This window comes from Humulus lupulus, chromosome 2 (assembly GCF_963169125.1).
Source record: "Humulus lupulus chromosome 2, drHumLupu1.1, whole genome shotgun sequence".
In the NCBI taxonomy this organism is placed as follows: Eukaryota; Viridiplantae; Streptophyta; class Magnoliopsida; order Rosales; family Cannabaceae; genus Humulus; species Humulus lupulus.
In genome coordinates, this window is record NC_084794.1 from 96,158,977 (window position 1) to 96,180,419 (window position 21,443).

The window sequence follows — 21,443 nt, forward strand, 5'->3', positions numbered from 1 at the left end:
AGATGGCTGGGGACATAGTATACAGATATGGAATCTATGCCTTCTCACAAGAGATTGAATGATGGTTCTCTTAAGGGTTGATTTTTGGGACTGAAAGGTTATTTAGCTCAAATTCATAATTTAGTTATGAATTAACCTTCGCTAGTAAAGTCAATGGTACTTAAGGAAACAAGAGATAATTAAAATAGTAAAACGGTAATTTTATTTCCGATTAATTATGAACCATTATTAGAGGGTCAATTTGTATGCAATGATTATATCAATGGACGCTTTATAATTATAAAGTACTCAGTAAATGAAATGTCTATAATTACAAGAGTGCAGTCTCATATTTACAGTGGAATAATCATGAGATTAATAAATTAAGATTATTTAATTAAATAGTTTAATTAATAATCTCAAATTTATTGGAGCTTGGAATTATAGGTCCATAGGTTCCCATAGCGGCTCTATCAACACTATTCAAGGTAAGAGTTGATATGAAGGGAAAAATAGTTTAAAGACATATTTGAGAAGAAATTTGTTCATCAGGCCAAATACACAATTATAGGATAATAGTGATTAATTAATTAATTATAAATTAGTTGTAGTTAACAAAATTAATTAATATTTAATTATTGTATAATTTTCGAAATTATATTAAATAATTAAATTAATTTCAAATTTTAATTAAATAATTAATTAATTATAATTTTCAAAATTATAATAAATTAAATATTTATTTTCGAAAATATTTGATTTAATTAATTGGTAGAATTAATTAAATATCTTTATTTGAGTGGGAGATAATAATCTGATAGGTTCAAATTGGATTTGAATTTAAAAGATTAATATTTATTCAAATAATTAATTATATTTGATAATTAATTTAAATTTGAATTAGTTATCAGGTTGTTAGATCTTATCTGACAAAGTAGTTTGAATAAATAATTAAATAAAAATTGAAAAAACAAACATTCCTAAAAATAGGGATGCTACTATGTGTGGCGTGTAGGGCTATTTTTCACATATAGGATTTTCATTTTTATTTAATTAATTAATTAATTAATGGATAATTCAAAAAATTGGTTTTTGGATATTTTCATTAATAAAATAATTAATTAATTAAAAAGTAAATTGTAAGTTGGTTACAGATTTATTTTAAATTTGAATATTTTCTTTTAAGTATGACTTATCAGAAGATAATTGAGAAACCAACCAATCTCAGAAAACTGAGAAGATTCGCTCTGTGAAAAATAGAACGATAGTTTTCTCTCCCTCTCCCTGAAAAATAAAGAACCAATTCTCAGGCCTATTCTCTTGATCTCATGTGTTGAGTACATCAAGTAGAATCACAAATAAACTATCCTTCATTCTCTAAGTGTCCACACACTTCTTGAGGTGTAGAGAACTCTTTGGAAGATCTTGGTGTGAGTACCTAGGAGCGGCTTGGATAGGAAGATTCTAAATACGAAAAGATAGCAAGGACACTTGATAGGCTTCAAGAGGTATGAATTCTATCCTTAACTTGCTTATGATTAATGTATGTATATTAATGGATCCGCATATTTAAAGATAGTTTAAATATGTTACAAAAATTTTGTTGTACACTGGGCCAACCCCACCACCATTCCGTTGTGTATTAGGAAACTCGTTCCTAACATTCCTGCCCTCGGACAAGATGGCTCGAGCTCGAGGGGTGTAAGCTCGAAGAGGATGGCTTTGTCAATGGTTACTTGTTGGGAGCATAGGCGAACCAAGATGACGAGCTCGTAATAGGCAAACAGTCTCGAAGGCACATGGATCTAGTGTCTAAGTTCGTCGGCTGTGTGTGAATGTATTTATTGTTATAAATTCCCTATGTTTAAGGGATCTGATGTAATTTGTTATTAAATCCCAAATATCATGGGATATTACTGCGTACATAGTAACTAATGCATTTAATGGCATTGTTTTATTTGATTTATAGGATATCTTCCCGAAATATGTGGGAAGATATTCAGAAAACTCATCTATAAATAGAGAGGGATAATTCATTTGTAAAGGACCAAAAAGGAGAGATTGGGAAAACTCTGTACAATTGCTTCCAGAAAGCTACCAGAGAATTCCAAAGAGCTAATAACATAGACTCGTGGACTAGACATATTTTAACTGATGAACCATGTAATAGATCATGCCTACATTTTTTATTTCCTCTGGTATATTTTTGTTTAATTGCTCTTCTTCTTCTTTAAGTTGACGAAAAACGACGTCAACAATATGCAATCCTCATTTAAAAAAAAAATCAATATATTCATGGCATTTTAAAAGGATATTGAAAAATAAAATTGTAATCAATTAGAGCAAATCCCTAAGGCATTCCTCAGGGTTTCAAATATGACAACATCTAAAGTCTTTGTGAAAATGTCAGCTATTTCAGTCTCAACATATTCTAGGCCAAGCACCTTTTCCTCAACCAATTCTCTAATAAAATGATGACACATGTCAATGTTCATTGTACACGAGTGTTGTACCAGAATTTTTGAAATATTGATGGCACTTGTGCTATTGCAAAAAATAGTGAGTGGTCTAATCCAATTCCATAATTTGGGGGCATTTGCTTCATCCATAGAAGTTGAGTGCAACAAATTCTAGCAACTATGTATCTTGCCTCTGCGGTTCATAGTGAAATGGAATTTTGTTTTTTGCTTTGCCATGACACAAGATTGTTTCCCAAGTAAAAACATCATCCACTCATACTTTTTCATTTATCAGTATTACTTGCCCAATCTGCATCACTAAAGCATACAATAATAGAATTAGTTTTTTTGTGTACCATATACCATAGTCAAGAGTGTCAATCACATAACGAATAATTCTTTTGACTGTAGCTACATGGGATTCGATACTTTTGACTGTAGCTACATGGGATTCGATAGGATTGGCTTGATAACGTGCACAAACAACAACATTATAACTTATGTCAAGCCTACTTGCAATGAGATACAAGAGACTATCAATCATGCTCCTGTGTATAGTGTTTGGTTAACTTTAGACCCATTTTCATCCTTTGTGATTTTGGTGGTTGTTGCCATAGGTATTGTAACATGCTTGGACGACTCAAGCCTAAATTTTTTCACAAGGATTTTTTGCATACTTACCTTGGGATATAAATATCTCATCATCTTTTTGCTTAATCTTTAAGCCCAAAACATAATTGAGCTCACCCACCATGCTCGTTTCTAACTCCTTTTTCATTTGCTCAATGTCATCAACATATATTTGAGCAATTATAATTTCAATATCACAATCTTAGATGAACAAGGTTTTTTCTACCCCATCTCTTGTACCTTTTTGTTATAAGAAGCTGAGTTAATCTCTTATATCAGGCAGGTGGAGCTTGTTTAATAGCAAAAGGAGAACCATCCCCTTACCCTTATATTCAGTCTTTGTGATCATCATATTTTTTGCATTAGTAATCACGCAGTTTGATACTCTCCTAATCTTTGTACCAAGCACCATCTCCGACCTCATCTAGAGTGGCTATTGCTTGATAGTTTAAATTTCCTTCTTATTATAACTGGTGTCGAATTGGGTTTAATAAATCTCAAGTCAAACTAGTGGTAGCAGTTGACAGTCACATGTCCAGGCAGCTCATAAACTTGAAAACCTAGTCTGTTGTTTACATTTTGATAACCTCAACCGCCATTAAATGACAAAAACTAACTTTTTTTTTTGTTAGAACGACATAAACTGTCTTATAACAACAAATAAGACTATTAAATATAGTTTCCCAAATTTGACTTAAGACCCTAAAGCAATAAAAAATGAAAAATAAAAATCTTTCAGATCTTATATTGTGATTCAACAACCTTTTTTTAGCCTAAAACTAAGCCGCATTAAGCTAGCCTTTTTTAATGTATAAATCTTTAATGAGCTTCAGTTTCATAGATTGTGAGCCCCATGATTCAGCTTGAGTAAAAAAACTAAAGGCGTTTAAGTAAGCCTATCAAAACTCTTCAACAATTATGAAGCTTGCTTATCCATCCACTGCCTGGCCCCCAATCTCAATATGGATTAACAATCCCATTATTAAATAGACCCCATAAAAAGAAAAAAAACTTAATAATTCCAAAATTCCATACAAGTAAAAATTTTGAAGAAAAAAAAGTCATATTTCATATCTTATTAAAATTTTGAGGGTAAATGTTCATTTTGTATCCTGTGTTTTATCGAAATACAAACTTGTTACCCTTTATTTTTTGTAATTATCAATCGGTACCCTCTGTTTGTAAAAACTACTTAGTTTGGTAACATCCGTGTGTTTAAATTTTTAATATTCCCATATTACCCATCATTTATTGATTTATTTGATTTTTAATTGTTTTATATTTTTTAAATAATTTAAATATATTTTTAGATTTCATAAAATAAAATAAATATTTAATTAAAACTTTAAAATAAATTTAAATAAACAAAATTATTTTTATAATAAATTTAATTAATTAAAAAATAAAAAAACTAATTAAAATCTTATTAATTAACTTTAAATAAACTTAAAATTTTAATTTAATTAACAAATCAATCCTACTTTGAAACAAAAAAAAAAGTTGGTGAGAATTGAAGGGCGGGAACTGAGATGGTTTTGGTGAAATATGAGTTTTTTTACTAAATTAAAATTTAGGTTTATTTAAAGTTAATTAAGAAGATTTTAATTTTTTTTGTTTTTTTATTAATTAAATTTATTTTAAAAATAATTTTGTTTATTAATATTATTTAAAAATTTTAATTAAACATTTATTTTATTTTATGAATTTTGAAAATATATTTAAATCATTTTAATATAATAAAACTATTGAATATCAAATAAATCATTAAAATGAGGGGTAATATTAGAATATTCAAAATTTAAAAATACGGAGGATACCAAACTATGTAGTTTTTGCAAATAGAGAGTACCAATTGATAATTATAAAAAACAGAGAGTACCAAATTTGTATTTCGATAAAATATATGGTACCAAATGTGCATTTACCTTAATTTTTAGGATATTTTATTATTATTATTATTTATGTTTATATTTGTTCTTATTTATTAATGGAAAATTTTGTAATAAAAAAATTAAAAGGGGTTTGCAAAGAATATATTTATATATATATACGAAGAGTTTATTGAATAAATGGGTAGAAAAAAAAAGAGCATATATATATATACACAATGGTTAATATTCTCAAAATTAACGTACAAATTTTTATAGTTACAGGATTATTTTCCATTGTGGATAATACTGAGAAGATACAAAAAGAACCTTGGAAATTAGAATAGAACATTATAGAGCAACATAAAAGAAAAAAAAAACGGTATTCCCAAATGAAATACAGTAATATTTAGAAGCATGTTGAGTTATAATCTCATTCCTCGTTGGAGGAAATTAAGATAAAAAAGACAAGACTAATAATGAGGTTAACAAATATTATCTTTAAGCTGAACATCTTACGTTAACACTAACATGTTCCAAATTTCAATCTAAACTATAATGCTATAAATAGATTCATTAAGTTTCTTTACATTGCAACGGAAGGGCAAAAAATTACGAACTTAAAGTAGGCCTAATTTGGCTAGCAAAACACGTACACAAACAGTATTATCATGTACATGGTATGGTATACTGTCGCTAAAGATGAATAACAGACAATAAGTTACACAAATGAAGACAAACAAAAAATCAAAACAATTTTCCTGACCAACTACAAGAAAACTCTCTTCATAATCTACAGCAATCAGAGCATTGAGAAGAAATCCCAAGTGCAAATGGCCCTTTTTTTTTTTTTTTTTGGTATTGGATATATAACATGGCAATTACTTCTTTTCTTTCTGATCTTCCTCGTCTTCATAATAATAACATTCTTCTTCATCATAATATTCATCATCTGTCTCATCGTCATCATAGTAGCATTCATCGCTGTTCTCAACATCGTCCTTTCCATTTTCAAGCAGATGTGTTGTCTCTCTTTGACCACGTAAACTCTCTTGAATTCGTTCCCTGATGGCTGTGCCCTGAAAGGATTAAGGAAAAAAATAAGAAGATGTTCCACGTACATATAAAATATCAATCTTGTGAATAAATTGGTTTACCATTTTATGGCACCCTTCTTCAAACATCTCCAAAAACCCAGCAACCCAGCGATCAGCATTTTCAACCCACTCGTTGCGATGCATACCCGCAGTTTTTGCAACAGTTTGAATCTAGAATAAAAGGTTAGCGAACATACAACAGAACTATGGTTATCAAAGACGTTATACATGGTTTCGTGGCTGATTAAGCAATAAGAACAAAATGTAGTTACAAGAAAAAAACTCTTTCCCTTTCTTTTGCAAAGATTAAAATTGAGATCTGACATGAACAGAGAATCACTAAGAGGATACTATGACTGACAGAACGCAATGACACAAGTTTGTAATGAATGTTATTGCCCGACTTTAATGTGACCCAACCCTATATCACTTGTAAAAATTTCACACTAAACTAACAAAATGTTGCTACATATAAATATTATAACTAGTAGACGAATAGCTTCAGTCATAACCACTTAGGAGATCTTATACAATTCTATAAACTAGCAGTGTCCTAAAAAAAATAAGTAAATCAACATGTTCACTTAGAGAATCTGTATGTTTATGTACACGTACTGGGACACAAGTATTCAAGTGTTAAAACATTAATTCTCTTAGAGAACTAGTTTGGTCTTTCACCATAACTTTAACTTTTATTTATCCATTTCTCAGCAACATAGCAAATACCAAATAAGCTACAGAAATAGTATTATTCTCATTTAATTACCAGACATTATCAAAATAGTCTATACAACATGCATATAATTATAGAAAGGTCATATGGCTCCAGAGTATATCTAGCATTATACAATATAGGATATCTACCCGTGTATACACCACCCCAAAACTCCTTCCTGTCTATTTGCCTATTTCCCAAAACCATAAAAAGATCTTAAATGCAAATCCATAAAAGATGCCCCTGATTTTTTTTCCAAGTGTTTTAAAATACTTTAAGCCAAGTTGCAGCAGCACTAAGGAAAAAGCAAGGGCTAAGCCAACATCACACGTTATTGGAGCATGAAATATGTCACATTATCAAGTACCGAATCAATGTCTTTCCTACTCAACTTGTAGAATTTCAACCATCAGTGTAGACTCTATTTTGGTTGGTTTTAGTACACCACACAACTTTGGTAGTGACATGGATTGATCGAATATGAGCACCAGTGAAACAAAAGGACAAGTTCACATAAAACTACATATCGATGAACAATTTAACAAATTCAATGTTCAAACAATACCTACATAGTATAAAATAAAATGCTTTCCAAGTTGTTCGAGAATTGATGACTAATTTGAGTTTCACATCATTGCTATTCCCTAATGGTATGTCTTGACTTTAAAACTCTTCATGCAATCATTTTAAAAGAGCCCAAAAGGAAAAGGAAAAGAAAAAAATACCCATCAATAAAACTCAAGACTTACAAGTTCAATGAGAAACAAATGTTACCACATTTAATTTGACTTGCCATGGTATGGAATACAAGAGTAGCCTGCCTAGAAATCTAGAACTACAGATATATTCTGTGAACACTAACAAAAATTGGGTTTTCCAAATGACCATACAAACTCAGGCTCCAAAATTTCACTCATTATTGAGACATCATAAGTAGAGGCAGTCTTGACATAAATATCACTAGTACAAAAGTTGATGACACGTACAAAACAAACAAGTTCACTAAATAACTAACATCAGATATAATTTGGCCAACAATTGGATGGGAAAATATCAACAATTTCCCCAGAAGTTATAAGTACGTTCCACAGAAATTTACAAAAGAAAAATTTAAAGATTCACCATAATGGAATACTCCAAGAACTTTTCCAAATATAATATCAACAATATGTATCTGTAAAAGCACTTGGTAACATTCACAATCCAGACATAATAATAAAATTAATACAAACTAACATCATGATTCCACAATCAAGTAAACAAGATCCTTTTTCACTCTGTTATTGCATAAAGTACTTGCACCATAATCACATAGCATAAGAAGCTGGCATACCTTTTCTCCTACTTTCTCTTGTTGTTCCTTCACTTTCTCTTGTAATTTCTTCAATCTCATGTTCACTCTCAGTCTCTTTTCCTGTTTGTGCCAAAGTAAAATAAAAATAAGTTCTTTTACATGGGAAAGTAAGGCCATTTCCCAAACAACCCAGCAACACAACATTAAGCTGTCAGAAAATGAAAGTAAAAGACAGCAATGAGATCGTGCCTTCACATAGCTAACACCAAGCTCTTTCCTTGTATATCCACGATCTAAGTTACGCATCACATACTGGTTATAATCTTTCACTATCCTCATTATAATATCTGATGTAGAGATCCCATCTGTTCGTTGTGTTTCCTTAAACCTCCCAACAGCTTTAACCTACAATAATTTATTTTGTAAGTAACTATAGTTGGATAATGAAATAAAAATAAATCATAAGAACAAGAGGAACTGTCCAAAACCTACGAATTCATAAACATCATTTGCAGCCCCACTTGTATCAGCATAACTGTAGAAGATTCATCAGAAAGGGAAAAAAATATTACATAGTATTCCAGAACCCTTAACTCACTTGATAGCAGCAAATAATGAAAAATATGGAATGACAGTACATCTGCAGTGCTTTTGTATGTATAGGATTCTGAGAAACACCAAGACAAATAATAAAGAGCATTCTTTCATCATCTCCAAACTATCAGAAAAACATATCACGGATTGTTGGACTCAAGTGTGAGAGTTTGAGTTGATTATCCTTACGGAAGTGAGTCATGAGCCACATAGTCAATCTTGTGTTTGTCAAGAAATTCTTGTGTGATCACCCAAGGTGCATCAGGAATGACTTCATCGACCCACCTGCATAACATAATCAACAAGGCTCACTTGTCATTTACTTCCATCTGAAAAGACACATTCATTGATACACAATTCGCCTCTTCTGAACAACAGGACACTAACATAAACAAAAATCCTCACAGTACAAAACGGTTCAGTGTATTAACCATAACATAATTAATTGAACAGATAGGACCTTGTTTATACAAAATTTAAATAAAAATAACAAAATCACTAACAATAACAAGTAACCATAAAGAGTCGTCTTACTTGCAATGACGAAGAGATTCATAACGTTCAGCTTCAGTCATGACAGTTTTTCCCTTATACTTATGTGTCGTTTCATCGTTGCAGCATCCAACAAGCAAGTAGGTGTTTGGAAATCTGAATTTACGATTAAATCATAAAAGGAATAGTGCAAGTCAGCAGTATTACCAAAAAAAACATCACACACATAATACATACACAAATACATATAGCTAAATATAGCAAATCATCTCTATATGAATATTTTATTACAACTTAATCGTAGAATCAAATAAAAAACACTACTAGATGAAGATTAAACATAAAAGAGCTATTAAAAACAATTTTTGTATATTAAAAAAGTAACAATAATAATGATTTATATTTGAAGGAAAAAAACACGGAAGAACCGATTAATCCTCACCAACATCAATTAAAATGTAGTACGGAAATTTGAAGAAACAACAAAAACAAAATCGAGAGGAACTAAGAACAGTAAAGCAAAAACAAGAATTGAATTACACAACAGAAAGCGAATGAAATCGTAATCAAGAAAGAGGATTAGATCATTAACGACGTAGAGATATAATCCAACACAAACACATGCACCAAAATCACATAAAAAGAAAATAAAATGTTTAAAAAAGAAGAGAGAGGTACGATTTTTTGGCTTGTTCGAGGGAGCCGGCGTGGCCGAAGTGAAAGAGATCGTAGATCCCATCGGCATAGACTCGAACAGGACGGTCTTGAGGAGGCGGCATCAGATCGGGTTTGGAATTGGAAGGAGCGTTGATGATGGGGCTGTTACTAGTATCGTTTGGCTTGACCTCCGCCATTGGAGCTCTCAATCAAAACCACCACGATCTCTCTCTCTTTTTATTTTCTCTTCCCTTCTTTACACTGTTTCATATGTGAATACTTTTTCTTTTTACCCCTGTCTCTCTCATCATTTCTATTCTCACCTCAGAATATGCGGTAATTCCGTTTACAATATTCTTTTTTTTTTTTTTACTTTTTCTTTTTTTTTCTTTTAATTATTATTAATTTTTTTTTTTTTTTTTTTTGAGATGAGTTACAGGATAGGAAAACAGGACTCAAGAGCCCATGAGGACTGTGTCTTCCGCGAGAGCCAGAGAAGCCAGCTGAGGGACACTACCAACCCAGCTGCTAGTTTCTTGATACAACATACCATATTTGGCTATCATATGAGCCACATTGTTCGTCGATCTGGGAGCAAATCGGACAGAGAGTATTCTCTGGTTTTCAGTCTCCCTCTGTATATCAGACACCAGTAAGTCCAGGTCGCCACTTTCATCCGGAGGTATGTTTAGCATGCCCACCGCAAGGCTGCAGTCCGACTCAATCCGTCCCCCCTTAATGTTGAGCTTCATGGTAAGTTTGATGCCCTGTTGTATAGCCAGCAGCTCTGCCACAAGGGGGTCATAACCGTATTTAAAAAAAGTACAGCTTGAAGCTATTACCTCACCCAGGCTGTTTCTGATCACTACCCCACTGCAACAATGACCTTGGTTCTTATTCACAGCCGCATCAACGTTGATCTTGATCTCCCCCTCGGCAGGAGCAGTCCATTTCTTAGGTGCCGCTTTAGTTTTGACTGCAAGGGCAGCTTGGCTTTGAACAAACTCCTCAAGGTAGTTGGCTGACCAGTCCACAATCGTTGTGGCCTCCGGGCTCCATTTCCTGAAAGCCTCGTTATTGCGGCAATACCAGCACTGCCAAGCCAAAGTGATAAAGAAGCCAAATTTGTCTATGGGTAGTTGAGTTGAAATTCTAGACAGGAAAGAGATTGGATCCTCGAGATTCCTTCTTTTAGCGATTTTGCTGAAACCCGCTACCTTCCAGACCTGTCTAATCCTGGGACAGTGCCAAATTGCTTGGTACCAGTCCTCTCTTTGGTTATGATCTCCACACCTGCCGCACCCCTGATCGTTCCTGAGTTTCCTGCAAAACAGAACACTGTTAGTGGGAAGCCACTTGTTGCTTAGCTTCCAAAGGAATTGCTTGATTTTAGGGGGAACTCTCAAGCTCCCACTTTTCTCCACCATCTTTCAGTTTCTTTCATGTCTGAGCCTTCTGCCCTTTCTTTCTCCCGAATTGCAACTTGGTAGCCACTGCGCACCGAGTAGTCGCCATTGTGGTTATAATGCCATATTCTCTTGTCGCTGGAATTCAGATGTCCTGGAGCTATGCTCAGAATGCAGTCCGCATCTTCCTTTATAAAGATGTTTCTGATGAAATTCTCGTCCCACTCCCCATCGGCTTTCCTCAGATCGATCACTCTAAGACCCGACGGCAGGTCGGGTTTTTCCAGGAAAGTGAACTTTGACGGTCTTGGCAGCCATTTGTCCTCCATGATTCTCACCTCTTCTCTCGAACCGATGCGCCAACGCGATCCCGCTTCGATAATTCTCCTCCCCCATAGTAGACTCCGCCAAATGTAGGAGGGGGCAGAACCCAGCTTTGCTTGCAGAAAGTTACACTCACTGTGGTAGCTAAATCTGAGTACTTTGGACACCAAAGAATCAGGGTATCTCTCTAGTCTCCAACACTGTTTAGCAAGCATTGCTTGATTAAAGAGCTCCATATCTTTGAACCCAAGGCCTCCTCTATCCTTTCTTTTACATAGCTCTTCCCACTTGCACCAATGGATTTTCCTTTTTTTCTCTGTTGATCCCCACCAGAATTTGGCAGCAATACTATGTATGTTGTTAATCAAGTTCAGAGGGAGTCTAAAGCAGTTCATAGCATAAGTCGGCATAGCCTGCACCACTACCTTTATCAGGATTTCCTTCCCCGCCGCCGAGAACAGGGATCTTTTCCAGCCCTTTATCTTATTCCAGATTCGGTCTTTGATTGGTTTGAAGGTTTCCCGTTTGGATCTGCCAACCAGCCCCGGAATACCCAGATACTTCTCAAAATGCTCCGTGGTCTTGACCTCGAAGATCTCCGCTATCTCTCTCTTTGTTTTGTCATCAACTTTGCTTCCAAAACACACTTCTGACTTGCTGAAATTAACCATCTGTCCCGAAGCTGTAGTGTACCGATGTAGAATGTCTTTCAGGGCTCTACTCCCGTTCCCATCCGCATTGAGAAACATGATGTTGTCGTCTACGAAGAACAGATGGGAGACCTTCACCCCTCTCCTACCAAAACAGATACCCTCAATGAGATTATTCTGTTCCGCTTCCACGATCAAGCCCGAGAGAGCTTCCGCACAGAGCACGAAGATGAAAGGGGAAAGGGGATATCCTTGGCGCAGGCCACGCTCTGGGATAACATTACCTCTGACTTCCCCGTTAAGCAGAAAGGAAAAAGAGACAGAGGTGATGCAGCCCATGATTTTCTTCACCCAATCTTCATGATAGCCTATCTTTAACATGAGGCGCTCCACAAATCTCCATTCAATTCTATCGTAAGCCTAGGACATATCAAGCTTTAAGGCCATTTTCTTTCCGTTTCCGAATCGGTCCTTCCTCATGCAATGCAGCCCTTCGTACCCGATAATTGCATTGTCGTGTATCATTCTTCCCGTAACGAAGGCACTCTGAGAATTCGAAACAGCCACCGCTAGGGAACTTTTCATGCGGTCCACCAAACATTTCGAAATAATTTTGTATATAACCTTGCAAAGACTTATAGGCCGATACTCTTCAACCTTCTGAGCTTTCGAAACCTTCGGGATTAGCGTAATCAAAGTTTCATTAAGTTGATGGGGAGGGATATTCTCATTTAAAACTTTCAAGCAAACGCTAACCACGTCACCCCGAATCGAGCTCCAGAATTTTTGGAAGAACAGGGCAGGGAGACCAACGATTCCCGGAGCTTTGATGGGATTCATATCCTTAATCGCAGCAGACACGTCCTCTTCAAAGAAGAGACCCAGAAGGTCCACATTCATGGCCTCCGAGATTTTTGGCTGAATCCCTCTCAGTGCATCATCAATAATATCGTTAGAGGGATTAGTAGTTTTGAACAAGGTCTGGAAATACTTGACCACAATATTCTCGACTTCCTCTGCTTCACTTTTGAAGATACCATCGCTGTTAAGCAGACCTCCGATTCTATTCTTCTTTTTCCTCAGAGAAGCTTTATGATGGAAATAGCGGGAGTTACGGTCTCCACATTTTAGCCAAACCGCTCTACTTCTCTGTCTCCAGTAGACTTCTTTCTTCTCCAACAGACAATTCAGCAATTTCTCTTCCGTCTTAAGACGTTGCCAGTTAGCGGGATCCATAGTGAGAGATAGATCTTTAATTCTTTGATTAGCTTCATCAATACTAGCATTCATCTTTTTCCTCATCTCATGGTTCCATCGCCTCAACTTCTTCTTACACTCCTCTGTCTTCGTATTGAATCCGGCCAGACTGTTACACGCTACACCATTATTCCACTTATCTTCGATAATCCGTTTGCAATCAGCCTCTTCACACCAGGTCTCCTCGAAGTGGAATCGGGATCGGATAGCTTCTCTGGTCTCCAACCGAGACCTGTTCTCACCAAAGACCGAGACAATGGCCTTATGGTCGGAACCCATCCAATCAAGGTACTGGATTCTAAAATCCTTGAACGTTTCCTTCCAATCAACATTGGCCAGAAATCGATCCAGTTTTTCCATAATGAAGTTAGTCTTCTGACCGTTACACCAGGAGAAGACTTTTTCACGTTTCGTAATGTCCTCCAAGGCACAATAATCCAGGGCTCTCTGGAACCTGTTCATAGCCTCACCATTCTGGGAGTTCCCTCCATGCTTCTCCTCCAGCGACAGGATTTCGTTAAAATCACCTCCAATAATCCACGGCCCATGAACAGAGTCGGCAATACGGCACAGAAGATCCCAGGAATGTGAGCGCTCTCCAGCGACTGGATTCCCATACATTCCAGTAAAATGAAAGCCCCCCTCCTCTTCTTTATTAATCAAAGTGTCAATATGAGATTTTGAAAAGCTACGTATAATGACCTTCAGGGATTGATTCCACATCAGCAACAAACCTCCACTCAGCCCTGTTCTGTCAACTGAGAAGAAATTGTCGAACCGGCATCTGACAATGACACAATCGGCTTGATTCCTAGTAAGCTTGCTTTCCATAATGAACACTACGTCCGGTCTTAGACGATCGCAATGGGATTTTAGAATGTTGAATGTACAAGGGTTCCCCAACCCCTGTACATTCCAGCAGAAAAGTTTCATTGAGATCGGCGGCCTTGCTCCACAAGGCTCGCCATTTCGTATTCAGTGATAAGGGCCAAGGAATCCTCCGAAGTAGGAAACCTCTCCCCCAAAGTGGCCTCTTCTCCTTCTATCGTCAGCCGCTTCCCTTCACCATTTGCCTCCGTTTTCGCAGTAGATTTGGTTCCACCTGCCCACTTGGCTTTGGACCGAGCCTCTTCCTTAATCGACCTCTTCTTCTTTCCTTTCCCTTGAATCTGGCCAGACTGTAAACTGGATCTTCCAATATCGAAATTTCTTGGGTCCAGCAGATGAATAGACGGGGAAGTGGCTTCGAACTCATCGACCTTCTTTCTTTCCACTTCTTGCTTCTTACGAATTCTCCCCTGCCTCTCATCGAACCCCTCTGGCTCGCCTCTTCTTTTTTTGCTCTTTTTCTCCTTCACGTCTCGTTCCTTGATTGTAATCTGTTCACTATCTATTCTGTTGATTCTTTTCCACCCCTTTCTTTGACTTTTTTCCTTTTCCACCTCAGTAGGAGGCACGTGGCCTCTCAAGTTTTCACGTGTCCCTGCCTTTCTTTGAATTGGGCCTGCCGAGTCGCCATCCTGAGTCTGGGGGGAACTCAGGCCCAGCCCACTCGATGACTCCTTGATGACTTCCTGGTCAAGATAGACCAGCCCCAAGGCCCCTGTCTCTAACGCCACCTGTCCCTCCTTCTGTCTAGTCAGTCGATCTCCACATAGGACTCCTGAACCATTCGCTTGTCCCTTAGACAAGTCTTCCAAAGCTTCCGTATTAGTTTTCCCGCCTTTATTCCTTACTATCCAGTGGTCCAAAGCATGAACCGCCGGCTGTGGCTGGGGGGTCTCTTTCCCCGAGAAAAATTGAGGCGCTCCATGCACGGCGGTCCCAGTCGCTTCCCTAACGGCTACCTCTCCCCCCAGGGCTTTCCCTTCTTGCATTGCTCCTCCGGCCACCATTGATTCCGTTCTCCCTTCACCATCGACTCGTTTTTGATTCTCCTCGTTGCTAAAGCAGTTCTTACGCTCATCATTAGTGTTTAGCCAACTTCCATACAGGGGCACCAATCCTCCATTCAGTTCTTGCACCCTGACTTGTTCTTTACTACACGAATTTTTGTGGTGACCCCAACGGCCACAGGAGAAACAGAGTAGAGGCAGGTAGTCGAATTTAAACTGCACCCAGTGTTTCCCTCCTTCTACTGTAATTTAACTCCCAACAAAGGCTTCCTTGTCTATGTGATATTTAATCTTGACTCTCACCTCCTGCTTCATCATGAGCATCCGGGGGTCATCCCATTTTATCTCAAGCACCGTCCCCGCCATACTCCCCAGCTTACTTATGTTGTTTCTTGTCAATGCCTTCGGGTGGATACCTGTCATTCTGACCCAACAGTCAAAGTGTTCCAGGCGAGCCTCCTTCCACAAGCCAGAGGCTGGCCAAGGCTCAACAAGCAGGATGCCCCCTTTAAAAGACCAAGGTGACCTACTTATGACCCTCTTTTTCAGACGTTCCTCCTCAAAAGTGAAGCCCACGAATGAGCTTCCTTCTCCCTGTTCCAACACTGTCACCGTCCATCCCACCGTAGTCTCCCAGATTCTTCCGAAAACAGTTCGTAGGAAGCTCTCCTTACATTTCCTCCGTGCTATCACTCTCCCGACCACTGACATCTTTCCCATAAGGTCCCCTGGATCAATAGTCTCCCACGCATCCTCATTATCCTCGACCGACAATGAGACAGTTTTGCTAAGAATATCCTCCAGGTCCACATGTGATTCCTCGTGTGTCTCCATCCGAAAAGAGAAACTGTTGAAACCTTCGAAGGCCAATTAGCAAAAAGTCAATAGCTGACCACCCAGAGAGAATAGTCACGAAGGACCACCTTGAGTAGATTGCATCTTGTTATTATTAACTCTTCTTTGTTCATTTATTTAATATATATATAATGAATTTATTAAATATTGATACCGACATCGCGAATTTGCGAACATTATTTTAAATTATTGTGCCATGTCTAGGAAGGCTCAATAGATTTGGGAAAATGAAAAAAAATATATATATATATATCTTCTGTATAAAAATTTAAAATCCAGAAAACATAATTAGCTTTTTTTTAATAATTAAAAAATATGTATTTAAATTTTTTTTTCTGAAAATGTTGTGTTGTAGTAAGTGATTTTCAAGCTATATATATAACATGTACCTTATATGAATTGCGGGCACATTTGACTCTAGTGTTTTTTCTAAAATTGTATTCATTGTATAGCAAATAATTAAATTGTTAAAAACAAAGTTGAAATAATTTGTTATAGGCATTCTTTTATTTATTTAGTATATTATTATTATTATTATTTAGATTTTGTGTGATTTTTTATAAAAAAAAATAAATTATGAATAAAGAAATTTATGTTTGTGTAAATGTTGGCCGATTATCAATTTAGATCCTTTATTTTTAAAAATTAACTTTTAGATATCTTATTTTTTCAAAATGTTAAAAATAAGAATAGATAGATCCATTGTTTAAACATTGTATTTTGACTAATTACGCGTTTTAACTTTTTAAATTTTAAAAATAATATTTGGACCATGTATGTATTCAAAAGGTTAAAATTTCTTAATAAAAAGTAAATTATATATATAATTTATGTTTTGTGTAATGATTCACACCATTTTAAACCTTGTATTTTAGACGATTACCTGTTTAAACCCTCTATTTTAAAAAATTAGCTTTTGGACTCTTGTTCTGTCAAAACTTATTTTTCATTAAAGTGTTCATTGTATAGCGAATCTCCTACAGAATTTCGAGAAATTCTAAATAATTAAAGTGTCGAAAATAAAGTTCAAACAAATTATTGTACGCATATTTTCAATTATTATTATTATACATTTTTCGTGGTTTTCTTTATTATAAAAACTTTAAATTATGTATAATAAAATTTATGTTTTATGTAAGAGTTATTTTGGTCGATTACCTATTTAAACCATTTATATTTAAAAATTAACTTTTCGACCTCATGGTTTATCAAAAAGTTAAAAATAGGAATAAATAGATCAATTATTTGAACACTGTATTTTGGCCAATTACCCGTTTTGACCCTTTTAATTTTAAAAATTAACATTTGAATTGTGTATTTTATTGTCCGTGTTTTGACCATTCGACACGTGGCAATTGGGAGTGATTAGCGACATGTTAGGGGAGTCCTCAGGAGGCGAGGACCCTGGCGTAGTCCAAATCGGCCGAGTCAAGGATGTCTCCAGGTGAGGTTATCCCTCAGGCGAGGGTGTCTTCCCTTGAGATCATGTTTCAAGTTGGTCTCTGAAGCATGAATAGCCACATGTGAGGTCATGACCCAAGGTCCTCCCTCGGGGAAAGGATGTCTCCAAGTGATGTCGCACCCCGAGGGGTCCTTCTAACTTGGCCATTCTCTAGGTTTAGAACTTTGGTCCTCGGGACATAGGAGTAATGGCAGGTGTCAATCACTGCAGGTGTGGGCCTCGAAAGGATCATCTGACAACTTTTGGTGATCCTCGATTAGTGGTGTCGAGTTCGTACACTCGACAATTGACATTTCCTACAATGCCGCCTGACATAGGCAAACGTGCGCCGCACACTGACAATCAGATATGTTCCCCATAAAGTTGGTGTGTGACTTTCTGCAATGTGCCCCATAGAATCCGCGTGTGCCATAGTCTTTATTGTAACAAAGCCCTTTGTGTATTAATTTAACATTAATACCCTAATATTAATGGAAGATGTTAACATTAATGATCCCAGCCTCTATAAATAGGGCTGGGGCATCTCCTTGTGAGGGGTTCGGTTTTTTAGAGAGAGAAACTCTATATTGAGTGCAATATATACGCTGCCTGAGAATCACCATTGAAGCTTGCTATCACAAGCTTCAAGCTCACTAAATAATAGAGACTCGTGGACTATGGTTCTTTTATAACCCGAACCACGTAATAACTTGTGTTTTTCCTTGTTTATCCTTTGACCTCTCAGATTAAGTTGGCAGTGAAAAAGGCAATCAACATTTTGGTGCTTTCATTGAAAGCTTGAAGGAAGCTTGGAAAATTCATGGTGACCACTCGTAGGAATGCACCAGACACACTGCCCCTCACGTCACAGCTGAGGGAGGAGAAACCGGTCACATGCCACCGCAAGACCACCATGACGTGGTGGAGGACTACGATGAAAATGTCGAGTACGATGGCATGGATGACGGGGGAGATGATGAATACTATGAGGTGGAATATCCTTACGCCATGGATGCGGGGGAGACACCAGAAGTGGTGGCGCTCTGTGACTAGGTGGCCACTCAATAGCAGAAGATCGACACCCAATAGGGTAATATCGCCACTATGCAGGAGATGGTTAACGCCATGAGGGCTACTCTGGTGGCCCAAGGGCTGCGAGTGGACCCCCATGGAGAAGTACCATCTGGGCAGCCAGCTGGTGCGCCTTCTGTGTCCCTAGCTGGAATGCCACCAGTTGCTCAGCCGGTGTGCCTCCCGAGCACCTGGCTGGGCTGGCATGATATCTGCCAGCTGGCGTGCTTCCCAGGCACCCAATTAGATATGGAACCCCACCTACGCCACAAGATCATGGCAAAGGGAAGGTTGACGATAATCTTGCTTCGAAGTCAAAGAAAACACGTCGGAACCCCAAAGACAATCAAGTCTCGTGGCCAGCCAGCATGGGTGAAAGCCTAGGAGCCTGAGGAGACTGCCAGGCCACCAGCGCCTATGAAGCCCAGGGCGTTCCACCTAGGCACATCAATAAGGACCGCACGAGGCCCAGAGGTGGGGTCCCCCAAGCACCTCACCATCCCCACAGGAATAAGGGTTGAGGAGGCAGCATGTGAAGTTTCTCTGTCGGTGGGAAGCACGGCCTCATCATCTTGGTTAGTAATGAGAATGTTGAGTCCGATAATGAGAATGTTGAGTCCGATGGGGAAACCGAGGTGGCTCGTCCCGAGGATAATGGCACATTCTGAGGTCAAGCTAACCTACTAAACAACCTTAATGCTCGTAGGTGTAATAAGACTAATGGGTGCGAGCCCGCCAAGAAAGGTCTGTGAGACCTATGGGACAATCTCAACGCCGAAGGAGAGATAACCCGGCGCAGAGTGTCACCTGAGACCGCGGCCCGCTTCGCGCAAAATTAGAGATTCTGAAAAGGATCATGCTAAGAATGGCCAGACGGCAAGGCCACGACTCGAACTCGGAGAACGAAGAAGGGGAGTCGTGCGCTCATCACATTGTGGAGGTCCCTTTCCCGCAGGACTTCAAGATGTCAGCCATCCCGTCTTATGATGGCGGCTCGGACCCCACTAACCACCTTTCAAAGTTCAACATGTTGATGTCGGTGCACCGTGTCTCCAAGGACACTAAATGTCATGTGTTCCCAATAACTCTAACGAGGACAGCAAATGAGTGGTTCAAGAAGCATCGGCCAGGATCCATTCAATCGTGGCACCAACTATCATCTTTCTTCCGAAGACAATTTATAGGAGTTCGGAAGGTGAGCTTCAAGGTCAACGCATTGGCCAACATAAAGCAAGGGCGCTTTGAGACCCTCAAAGCATACTTCAAGGAGGAAGTCGCGAGAACCAAGAAGGTTGACGATGGTCAACAATTGATGGCCTTGCAGGCCAGCATCCGTGCGGGGTCCCCGTTGTGGGATGACCTCTAGTGGAGAGGATGCCCTTGGAGCATTTGGAGGGCTCGTCGCCTTCCCCGCTTCGACCGCACCTGTCCCATCACTTCGAGGATCCAATATCTACCTTACGCTCCTATCCAACAAGGTTTGGGGGGAGTCCAGTCTAGCCCGAGTGTTCCACCCACTAGCTTTAGTGTCGTGACAATCGCTGGTTTCAGTGCGGCTCCGATGGGATATGGAGCGGCGCCCATTGGTAACAATACTTTTCAGCTTGCATTCAGTGTTGGAGTTGCCGCTCCATCCCAGTCAGCTACACCCAGTCGAACCCCTGGCAGCAGTAGACACGGGGGCAAGGGCAAGGGCAAGGGCCGAAGGGCCAAGGGAAATGGAATTGCACAGGCTGAACAGGAAACTATCTCTGACGAGAAATATGTCTCACGATACTCTGAGTATACTAACTTGGTAGACTCCCAAGAGAATATCTTTGTGGCTACGAAATAACATGTTCATTATCGGAAGCCACAACCCATTCGGAAGGACAGGGAAAGGCGAGATCCCAACAAATTTTTTTGTTTTCATAACGATATAGGGCACCACACCAATGAGTGTCACACAGCTCAAGGATGAGATCGAGATCCTCATCAAGTTAGGACACCTCCACCAATATGCTTGGAGCGTGCCTTGCCAACCACCGGATCCAGTAGCAAGAATACATGTGCAACCTGCTACTCCCATATCTCTGAGCCTAGTGCCCATAGCTCCTCCGCAACCAATAGCAAACAGACCCTCTCTGGTGAATGGCAGCGTGGGGACCATTTCGGGAGGACCATACCTGGGGGATGCTTCCAAAGGCTCGCAAAATAGGTATGCACGAGCCTTAAACTACGATGATGAGGAGTTGGCCTTGACTTAACTGCCAGCCCAGATGCTATGGATGACTGACCAAGTCATCATATTCTCTAAGGACAATGCTCGGAGAGTCCACTTCCCGCACCATGACCCTTTGGTGGTCGAGAGCCAACAAGATGGTGGCCAGGATCCTGGTGGACAATGGGAGTTCAGTTAATCTCCTCTTTAAGTAAGCTTTCAAGAAGATTTAGTTTACCACAAACGACCTATCCCTGTGCACCTTGACTCTCAAGGGATTCTCGGGAGAAGGTCTAATACTGATGGGACAAATCAAGTTACTCGTGACACTGGGGGAAGAGCCTCGCCAGGCATTTTAGTTTTACACTTTTATGATAGTAGATTGTCCCTCTGTCTATAACGCCATTTTAGGGCGTTTGACTTTGGTGGAATTCGAAATCGTCACCTTGATTTGGCATCTGTGCCTGACGTTTCCCACAAAGTCGAGAATTGGCATAGTTTGAGGAGACCAGAAGGAGGCGAGACAATGCTATAATGTCTCCTTCTGACAACCAGTAAT

At 38.4% G+C, this 21,443-nt stretch overlaps 2 protein-coding genes across 2 annotated transcripts; both read right to left on the minus strand.

Annotated features, from left to right (window-relative positions):
• Positions 1–5,477: 5,477 nt before the first annotated feature.
• On the minus strand, positions 5,478–10,051 carry LOC133818253 (choline-phosphate cytidylyltransferase 2). Its single transcript, XM_062251013.1, has 8 exons — positions 9,807–10,051; positions 9,171–9,284; positions 8,826–8,921; positions 8,535–8,577; positions 8,292–8,447; positions 8,082–8,162; positions 6,094–6,204; positions 5,478–6,015 (listed from the first exon to the last, which is right to left on the minus strand). Exons 1-8 carry the CDS (start codon positions 9,980–9,982, stop codon positions 5,818–5,820), a joined length of 975 nt encoding a protein of 324 aa, XP_062106997.1. The 5' UTR covers positions 9,983–10,051; the 3' UTR covers positions 5,478–5,817.
• Positions 10,052–10,240: 189 nt separating this feature from the next.
• LOC133814546 (uncharacterized) lies at positions 10,241–12,504 on the minus strand. The gene is made up of 2 exons (XM_062247493.1): positions 11,200–12,504; positions 10,241–10,879 (listed from the first exon to the last, which is right to left on the minus strand). The coding sequence occupies exons 1-2, from the start codon at positions 12,502–12,504 to the stop codon at positions 10,241–10,243; spliced, it is 1,944 nt and encodes a 647-aa protein (XP_062103477.1).
• Between the last annotated feature and the right edge of the window lie 8,939 nt (positions 12,505–21,443).